Source organism: Poecile atricapillus, chromosome Z (assembly GCF_030490865.1).
Source record: "Poecile atricapillus isolate bPoeAtr1 chromosome Z, bPoeAtr1.hap1, whole genome shotgun sequence".
Classification (NCBI taxonomy): domain Eukaryota; kingdom Metazoa; phylum Chordata; class Aves; order Passeriformes; family Paridae; genus Poecile; species Poecile atricapillus.
This window is the reverse complement of record NC_081289.1, coordinates 93,601,247-93,611,651: the sequence shown is the minus strand read 5'-3', so window position 1 is coordinate 93,611,651 and position 10,405 is coordinate 93,601,247. Positions and strand designations below refer to the sequence as shown.

At 41.9% G+C, this 10,405-nt stretch overlaps 1 protein-coding gene across 1 annotated transcript in view; it reads right to left on the bottom strand.

The window, feature by feature from the left end:
• Positions 1–951: 951 nt before the first annotated feature.
• The window catches only part of MUSK (muscle associated receptor tyrosine kinase), a 58,005-nt gene continuing 48,551 nt past the window's right edge, over positions 952–10,405 (bottom strand). Inside the window, exons 16-17 of the mRNA XM_058827907.1 lie at positions 7,514–7,662; positions 952–5,710 (exon numbers count right to left, since the gene is read on the bottom strand). Coding sequence (XP_058683890.1) covers positions 5,034–5,710; positions 7,514–7,662 — 826 coding nt within the window. The 3' untranslated portion in view covers positions 952–5,033. The remainder of the gene's footprint in view (positions 5,711–7,513; positions 7,663–10,405) is intronic.

Below are 10,405 nucleotides of genomic sequence, written 5' to 3'. Positions count from 1 at the left end.
ATTTTCCTCTACAAATTCAAAAGTCTGTTCATTTTGTGATGGGAAATGAGTGCACCAGTCCTTCTTGTGCCTTGAAAAACTTGTGATGTTAACAGTCAAACCTTTAATATGATTCAATCTGATTGAGAGGATTAAAAATTAACTCCTTTCCAAATTCATTAATGACTTTCTCAGCAAGGACAATATTTACAAAACACCTTTTTTCCTAAGGTTTCTAGCAGGAAGATTTGCAGAAAACACTTTAGATTGTATTGGAGGGGCAGGGAGGGGGAAAGAAGGAAAGAAAGAATGTACTTCCTGGTTTGCCTGACTAATTGTGGTCAGAAAGTTTTGATTCCCCTTTTCTGACTGTTAAAGATTTGCAATTAATTTTGAAATAGCTAAAATTCCCACAGACTTACTGAGTTCATCTTCAAGGATCATTTGCAGAAGAAAGTAGTTATAATCTTTTAGATAAACCCATCAGCATGAAACTTTGTTCAGCTGTGTTCTACAGACAGCAAACTCAATTCCCTTTTGATTTTATGTCAAACTCTAATTCCACACATCTAGGTGTAAGACCAGAATCCAGGCACAAATACCAGCAGATATTGGGATGGAGACAGATGTTATTCCCATCTGTGTGAGGCATCTTACACCTTGGGATAGTGGTCAAGGGACTCCAATCCACACTGCTGTAAAAACATTCTCCTTTCCCTTGTCCAGTCCTTAATGTGATTTCATAATGTAAAGTTTCTTAATGTGTTCCTACAGCACCCAATTTAATCCACCAAAACAACATGCCTTTGAGCACACATTAAGTTGACTTATTGCTGCAATTGCTTGCAGTATAACCACTGTGATATTAAAGCTGTAACAAAGATATTTTAATAAAATTAAATATATTCATTTTCAGGAAAAAAAAAAACCACAAAAACAAAAGCAAATCGAAAAAAAAACCCAAACAAACAAACAAACAAAAAACAAAAAAAATTAACAAAAAAAACCCCAAACATGCTGGAGAAGGAAGAGAACAAAGAGAACAGAATTAGTATTATAGTATTATCCTTTTCAATGTCTCTTTATTTTATAAAATATTGCACACATGAGTTACACAGGTTGAGATAATGAGAAATGCACATCTCTGCTAGGGATGTCTTTCAAAGCCATAATTCATGAAGGTATAAGAAACAATCACAGAATAATAACTAGTATATTCCCTTGGGTAAATGAGACAAGACAGCTACAATTAGCCCACAGAGTGTTTTAGAGGAAGTTCCTCCAAACCAAATTTGATCATGTTGCGAACAGTGTCAAATAAATTATGGAATTTATGCTTATAAAAGTGCATTTTAAACGCAACTGTCAAATGGAGGCACAGGAATATGAGAGGATTTCTGTGCTATTTGGTTGGTCAGATTTCACAATATGTTACCCAGGATAAAGAAGTACACATGCTGCCAGTGCTCAAGGCAGCACACTTGCAAAGCGAACGGATTTATCATGTGTGCTGCAAACCTTCTTGGGGTTTTCATCCAGTGCCCTAGTTGCTGGCTCCCTCTGCTATGAGTGGGAAGGAGAACCAAAGCACCAAAATGTTTATTTTGAATTCATTTATTAGAATGGTCCCTGCACAATGGTGACATGTAAATTCATGAAGCATTCTGTATTTTTTGGGCCAGTATGGACAGAACTAAATGTAGAAAAGTGCTCTAACTTGCAGCACACAAATGTTCTAAAATGAACACAAAAATGTTAATTTTTGATTCATCCTCCTCCACGTGAATTATAAATCCAAACTAGAAAAGCAATTTTTGCTTCCAAGCAACTTTTTTGAATAACAAACTTTTCTTGCTCTTCTACTCTCTCATAATCCCTTTGTTTACTCCTCTTCAAAATAATTAATGTTACAGGGTAATTGTACAGAAAGTCTAGAAGGATCTGGCATAGCACACTGTATAACATAGAATGAAGACAACAGAATCTTAAACATAAGGAGTAGAAAAAAAAAAAATCTGTGAAAGAAGGCATGTCATGAAAGCAGTCAATCTACATCTCCTAGCAAGCTGAAAAACATACAGCAGAAGGAAATGGTAAAATCCAGCTGCACACTACGGCAGCATAAGTCCTGCTACAGTTTAATCCTCAAAGGACAGCACCATTTAGGTGCTAAGCCCTCCTGCTGGATTGGTACGCAGAAGCAATTACCATCCCTGGAGAGCATGTTGCTGAGAGCTTCTCTGAGTGAAATGATCTCTATTCTCCTGCAAGAAAGGAAGCTTTCCCCCTCCTGACCTGCAGACACTGACTACCTCACACTTCAGTACACGCTTATAATGCAAAGCCTAGAATGCTGAATGAGGAAGACCAAATTTTCCACTGTTACCCTAAGTATGGGGCCACTGAGAGAAGCATTTGGGCTAGGAAAATGAGATGAAAAGGGCTACACTTTCAAGTTTATGGGAGTCCTTCTTTCACAAAGAAAGTGAGTGAAAATTCCAAGCATATGGCATTACAGGCAGCTAACAAGAAGAAAACTGTGATTACAGTTTTAAAATAATTTTCCAGGGGTAATGGGAGAATGAACAACTGAAGATCCTAGGTCTTAAGTGGGATCCTAGAAGGCAGAAAGGCAGACTGTCCTCCAGACTGAAAATGGGTGTGTTTGCTTACATTTTGCACACAGTGCAGGTCTTGCACCTCTTACTGTGTGCTTTGCTTAGTGTAAGAATCATTCCAGCTTCAGAGGAGGTGTGAGGTACCCGGCCCCACACCACCACCCACACAGAGCTTCTGACCCTGCCCGCTCTATAGAGGGCGACAGAATGCCTGATGCCTTGAGCACTGCAAGGATCTGGAATGTGCACCCTCCCCTACAGAGATGATGCAAGTCCTGGGCTGTGTATTCAGGCTCGGCTCGGCATCACTCCCCCATCCCTCCAGGCCTGCCTTCTCACTTCTGCCTCCTCAGAACAAGCAAGCCAGACAGGGAGCTGATACAACCTAACAAAGGTTTAACAATGCACACTGCGAGGTGGTCATAATGTGATAACAAGAGCTATATCAGTATAGCCAGTATAATTTTTAATTGAAATTTAGGGGCTTCAGAATTTTCAAGAGTATTTGTCTTTAGCATCCAAACCTCAGTAAACTGTTGTGTCATAGCAACATGATGGTAGGACTGCTAAGTGAGTAAGACAACACTGGCCATTTTGTGCTCACTGTGCAGATGCCATTTTAGCACTTCAACGATTTGCAGCCCAAACCTCTTTTCTTGCCACTGTCTTTGGTAATTGCAAGCTCTTTGCTCCAAGTGAAAGTGACACCAGTGGTCTGAAAACATTAAATTATACTGTTGTGGCCACAATCAGAACAAACTATGGTTATATGAAAAAAAAAACCAAAAAGCAAAAAACAAAAAAACAAAACAAAACAACAAAAACAACAAAATAAAAACCCAAACAAAGAGAAGAGCAGCAGAGAAAAGTATGATTTTTCCCATTCTGTTCTTGATAATGGTTCACAGACCTTTTCAAGCTTACCTGTCAGAAACCATAGATAGCTGCTCTCTGCTGCTACTTTCTGTTTAGGCTAAACCAGTGTGTATCAGTCACAGAACCCACACTCATTCCCTTGCACTCCTGCTCTTCAGTCATAATGCACATCCCTGCCTCAGGCTATATTTTGTATCAGCAATGAGGCTCTGGGACAACTGCTCCTCACTCCACAAGGAGCTAAAAGGTTACACCTGTCAGCAGAGGAATAAAATTTTCTCAGGCACTAAAGTATCCATTACAATTTGGAGAACTTTTAGCAGAGAAACATTTGGTGTTTGGAGATGTGTAACTGAGTCTGCAGTCTCATCTTTGCCCTGCAGATGTACAGTTTGCAATTCTTCTTGTGTGCACCCATTTTCTCCACATTCTCCTAACTGACACGTTGTCTCTGAAGGACACTGGTGGCAGACATCCACCTTCCTTGCTTCTCTGTCTGTAAACTACAGCACAAGTGGCCAGCAAATATTGTAGTGGAACTTAAGAGGGTCTGTCAGGAAAGGAAAACCAGAAACAGGAGACAAAGATTATAAAAGAAAAGGAAATAAACAGGTGATACCACCTGTCACACTTCTGCAAGAGTGGATGCATTTCTCCCTGCTTTCAGCATGGTGAGGACCATGCAGTGGCAAATAAATACACCTTGGATCCCTACAAGGTGCAACACCAGGCCTTTGGGATGAATTTCTCCCATAGGACCAAATGGCTTTGCTGCTTCAGCGGAAGGCAGGAAAGACGTGTTGCAATGCTTAAGGAAAGCTTTTAGGTGAAACTTTAACAAACATCAAATGAATGTGACTCTGGATTTCCCACACTGGAAAATGGAAAGTGTCATACTTGACAGGAGTTTGCCTGTCTCTGTAACATAAGATGCAGGTGGCTTCCAGTGGTCCAGCAGGCTCCTGTTTTGACTCTGTCAGTGTTTTTGTAACCAGAGACAGTGGAAGTTAAAAGGAAGACAACAGTGGCCTATGGCTTAAGAAACATCCTTTTTCTGCAAGAAGGACTGAGTATGCAAAAACAAAATAGTAAACAGTATGCAAAAATAAAACAATAAACAGTATCCCCAAAAGAAGATTGAACTCTGCAATCTTTTTTTAAATAACATTTGAAAACATAAGAGAAAGGGGAAAAAAAGGTAAAGCCAAGAGTGCAGAAGAGCATGGTGGGATCTGTTAGGAAGGGAAGAAACGGCAGTTAGGAAGAAATCTTTGTTTGCTTTCCCTGGGCAACTCTGTGCTCCTGGAAATGCTGAATATAAGTACTGAGTTAGCATGACCAGCACTCTCACCAATCTGGGGAGTCCTGTCTTGGTGGCTAAAGGTCAGTCCCACTCAAGGAGGTGCATATGGGTGCAGTCTGTATTTCTTGCTTGGCAGTGGAACAAGCTCTTTCTCCTCCCTGAGTGGGACATTGTGTGAAGCCACCATCGCTCAGGAGCTCGCGGTCCAGGTCAGTCTGGATAGGTGGACACAGGAGACAAAGTAGGAAATGCATCCCTCAGACAGACATGTTGTCCACGGCCCTCTCATACATGCGCTCCAAGATGCGGTGGATGCTGGCAAAGCCCGGCCGGTCAGCAGGCAACTTGCTCCAGCAGAGGCGCATCAGGTTGTAGAGCTCCAGGGGACAATTGTCTGGGCAGGAGAGGACATTCCCATCCCTCACGTAGTAGATGACCTCCTCGTGAGCCATCCCATAGTAAGGCTGCATACCATAGGAGAAGATCTCCCACAGCACCACTCCGTAGGCCCACACATCAGACTCTGTGGTGTAGCGGTTATAGAAAATGGACTCAGGAGGCATCCAGCGGATGGGGATTGCATCATTCTCATTTGCTTTGTAATAGTCAGCCGAATACATGTTCCTCGAGAGACCAAAATCTGCGATTTTGACCACCATGTTCTCCCCCACCAGGCAGTTCCTGGTGGCCAAATCCCTGTGGACAAACTTTCGCTCAGAGAGGTAGGCCATGCCAGCAGCAACCTGCTTGGCAATGCAGAGCTGGCTGGTACAGCACAGTGCCAGGGGGTTTGGCAGGCGAAGCCTTGTGTCCAGACTGCCCTGCGCCAGGCTGCAGAGGTTGCGGGGTGAGCGGTCGCGCAGGTACTCGTTTAGATCCCCATAGGCCATGTACTCGAACAGCAGGCACATCGGCTTCCCAACTGCACACACACCTGGGAGAGGACAGACCACACAGGTCATTTGGGTAGCAAAGGGAGTTCTGCTGTGCAAAAGCCAATAAGTCAAAAAACAAGCAAAAGGGAAGCTTTCAACAATGCAGAGAGAGAGGTAACCATGCAAATACCATGCACTTTGCATGCATCCATCATGCATGCTGCGTCTTTTGAAGTTCCTTCATCAGGGACATAATGTTGAGCTCTGTGGGTGACGCTAACAAGTCATGCACGTGTCTGCATGCAGAATTTTTCTCAGCATCCCAGGTAAAACAGAATTTTGGACCTATGTTTAATTAAGAGCCCAATCCTGCTTAAGTTTGCATTAGCAGAAGTTTTGCCTATTCCCAGGTGCAACTGCAAGGACTTTCAGGAAGTAACCTTTAAAGTTCTGATCATGTTATTTCTAATTCTTTTATGTGTTGTGATTATTGTATCATTACAACATATTGTTGTAGTGGCAACACATATGCAGGAAGACTTCAAAATTATTCACATGGGGCATGTTCAAGAGTTCAGTGGAACACTTGAATTTCAAGGAAATTTCTGCCCTTATAGATTTTCCTTTTTTTAAACAACTCATGCAAAAAATGATGTTTGAGGAATTACTTTTGGTGTGACAGACATTAAAAAATGAAAGAAAGACAAATCAAAAACAGACAGCAGAGGGGAGATATTTGCCATATGTGTTAGATGGAGAATGCAGTCCCACTGAAAAGCACATGCTTGGCTCTTCATCAGCTCTATTGGTGGGTGGCCCAGCATTAACCACACTTCCATGAGCCTTATTGATCATACAGTGATACAGTAAGCTTGCCTCTAACCAGAAAAGGCCAACATTTAAAATGTATGTGTTTTGCTTTCTTAGGGCCATCATTTAGCAATTGGTGGTGGAACTTATTGTAAATCTGAAGTTCTGGTTGATGACCTAATATTTGTATCTTTGAGGAAAAACAAATGGCTGTTCCCAATCTGATGACACTGGGATCTGACAAGTGTATGTGAGCGATTTATCATCTAAGCTGTCTTTAAAATGTGGCTGTTTCTCCACAGCCCCGTGATGTGATACCAGCTTGTGCCTGTACCTGTGCCGTTTTCTGGCCTAAAAGGTATTCACAGTAAACACAAAGTTTAGTCGAGCTTGGTGTATTTCCTGCTTCTCTTTCCTGTAGCCAAGGTACCAACCCAGCCTTCCCAAAATTGTGCTTTATCCATTTCAAAATGTTGTGAAACTTCCTACTGAAATAAATTAAGATCTCTGTTCATGAGAATCAGATCTGCATACAACAACTTAGAGCACGATTGACAGATAAAGCTGGCCAGCAGCATCTACTTCAGACAAAAAATTACAATTTTCTAAAAGAATATATTTAGTCAGCAGCTTTCTCCTCAGAAAATGTCTTATTAGCCAAGCTGCAGCATCAAGACTTTTTAAAAAATCCAACAAAGAGAGATGTCCTTAGAGATGAGAATGGAAGAAAAGGAAGAGACCATTTTTGTGGCTGGCTCTTTTTGTTCATTTGATTTTGGTTTTTTTTAATGCTATTAAGTGTTCAGACATCACAATAGTAAGTGGGACCTATAAAACTAACAAAACTTGTGATATAAAATAAATCACACAGCACAAAATAAATCACAGCTCCAGGAAGTTCATGTCTTCACTGCAAGACGTCTGTGTCAAAGTTACTAGACTGGAGGCAGAGCTAGGCAGCAAGATGGCCAGCAGTATACTCAGTGCAGCATGAGGAGGCTTTGCTGTGATGCACCATCCTGTTAAGGCAACAAGATGCCTCACTGAGATACCTAAAAGCTTGACGATATTCGGATTGTCAAACTCTGCCATGAGAGCTGCTTCCCTTTGAAAGTCGGCCTGCATGTCTGCAGATGCTTCCTCCTTCAGCATTTTCACTGCTACCATGGTAAAAGGTTCATATGGCAGCAGCCCTGGGGCCCTGCAACAAGAGGGAGGAGAGGAAACCATCAGTGATGAATACATGCACACTAAATATAGGTTTTGTTTCTGATAAAAAAAGAGAGACTGACCAAAAAGAAAAAAAAAATAGAAAAAAAAAAAAAAAAAAAAAAAGAGGCTGAAGGCCCCAGAACCATAAAGCCCAGTTTCATCTCTTGGGACTGCAATATGCATTGCATATTATAGAGATGTCTAATTTGGTTCAGGGGAGCCTAGATTCAGTATAGCTTTTTTGATTACTGGCCTTGCTGCTTACAGACTCATTTACCATGTCTGGTAAATGTATAAATAAGTAACAGGCTGGTAAGAAGCAACCTCTCCCTAGGCTGGAGATCACATCCTAAACTTTATGGAAGACAGGATGGACTCTTCAGTCCAAACAATTCACTTTTGGGGTGTAATGGCTGAGTTAAAAATAAACCTATTTCTATGAAATTGATGAAAGAGCCTCCTTTCCCATACCTGGCACAATGGTGACTTTGGTATATCTGGCTACTGTTAGAGTAAAAGTAACAATAACAGTAAGTGTTCCAACCAAGTTCCCTTGGTTTCCTAAGGAAAATAGCCTTTTGTTACTGCTCTCTGTGTATGTGTGTGTGGCATGTGTATGTGTATGCTCTTTTAATTCAACAAATTATAAAACTATTAGCTAATTTCAGCTGGATGTAATGTGGTGTAGCTGAGGTCTAGAAAACAGTTAATACTCCTACAAGATTTTGTGGAAACACATGACAGGACAGAAGGGACAAAGCAAACTTGTCTGAAGAACAAGTTAATGTGTAAATTTTGACACTGGTGAATCTTCAGCTAAAACTTATAGACACAAATCCTTAGGAAACAGAATCCTGACTTATAGCAACACAGTTGTTTTCTTATCCCTCAACAAATTTAATTAGGTGGGCTTGCCAAAGAATTAGGGGTAGCTGTTGCTGGAGAAGAGTAATTTTCCACCCTTCAAACATACACCAAACCTCAGACGTACATTTTGTTTCCTGCACAAATTCTTCCCAGGGGCCTTGGAGCTAAAAGACATTCCATACAGGTAGACAGCTGGAGCCCATAGAGAGTGGTGCCCATTTATGCATCATGTTACTACACCAGCCAGACTGCCCTCCCATTGCTCAAATGCCAGGTTATTTTACTGCTCAGTAGCACCTAGAGGAGACTCCAATTTCCAAAGCAAACTTCCAGTTTCCTTGTCTTCTACTTCAGACACATGGCAGTTGCAACAGTTGCACTTGGATTCTGTAAATGTCAAATGTCACTGGATGGCAGGGTGTCCATCAAGAAAGGAATCACAGGTGGCTAGATCACAGCTGAGACACTCAGGCAAGGAGGTCTGGCATGCCAGAGCAGAGAATCAGACCCCACACTTGTCTACTACTGCCTCCATTACAGCACAATGTCTTCCTTCTTTTCCCCTGTGCTGGCAAGCAGTTCCCAGTCTACTAGGAAGGGAGGAATATGAGCACCTACCACCTGCTGTCAATTCTCAGCACTAGAGCCTGCAGCAGCAGCAGCCTGAACAAAATAATAGAGAATTTAAAAGTAAAAATAGGAGGCCTTTATATCTTCCAAATAGTCTTACAGATTACCACTCACCCCTGACTAGCAGACCCAGCACAGTGCCAAAGCAAGGGTAGGCAGAGCCCAGTCCTGCCTGCTTTGGAGACAGAAGCTCACCCCAAGCTGATGTACACCCAACCACCCAATTTCACTGATTCCTGTAACGTAAACTAACCTAAATGTAACCAAGTTAAGCTGCACAGGGTCTTTTAACTGACCTTCAGGCAAAAGTCAGAAGTTTCACCTTTGATAGCTCAGAGTGACTCAGTAGAGTTCTTAGCAGACCTGGGAAACTCACACTGATCAGGCATGGAGACAGAGTCTGAAGTCTTGGCAGATAGCTATCAAAGTTAACTTCTTTCATGCCTAAAGACAGTCTGCACAAATGATAGGGGCACAACAGCAGGGTAGCAGTGGGAAACTGCTGCCTCTGAGCTGAAGAATTTAGGTGGAGGGCAAGAAAGGGTTTTACAAAAAATGGGCTAATTGTTTTCTAGAACTGGGAAGCATCAAAAGAAATTACCTTAGGTAATCTCTCTTGCAATTAATTAAAAGCTGTGGAGAACTTTACACTGTTTGTGCACAGGGGGGACAGCAACACCCCTTTGCCTGCTTCAGCACCAATGGATTTGTGCACCAAAGGCATCAATTGGCATTTAAGTACATGCCTTTCAAAGGCATATAACAGAGGTGCAGTTAGGAATTTCATCCTGAGCCTGCCTAGAGAATGTCTAACTTAGACATTACATACAGGTTTTCCTTCCAAAACAGTAACTATGTAAAAAAATGAAGAGCAGCCTGAACCTGTATTTGAGATTGCGTCCTGTCCCCATCTTGCTCATCACAACAGTTGGGTAGTTCTGCTTAGATCATTAAATAATGCAATTAATGTCTACTGAGTCTGGTGGGAATCTACCTTTACCCTATCCTTTGGTTAATTACTATATGAGAAGGAGACTGCTCTGAGTCAGCAGGGGCTGCTTTTTGAGGGGGCAGGGAAGGTTGGGTTTTTTTAAATTAACACCCACACTATCTTTCAGCTATATATGAAGCAGCAAATACCCTTTGCAAATGGAGAGCACATGAGGAGACTTCTGTCAAGAAGCTCTGACCTTAGAGACAGCTTTGTCCCTAAGGAGGGACAACGAGTTGTGCAT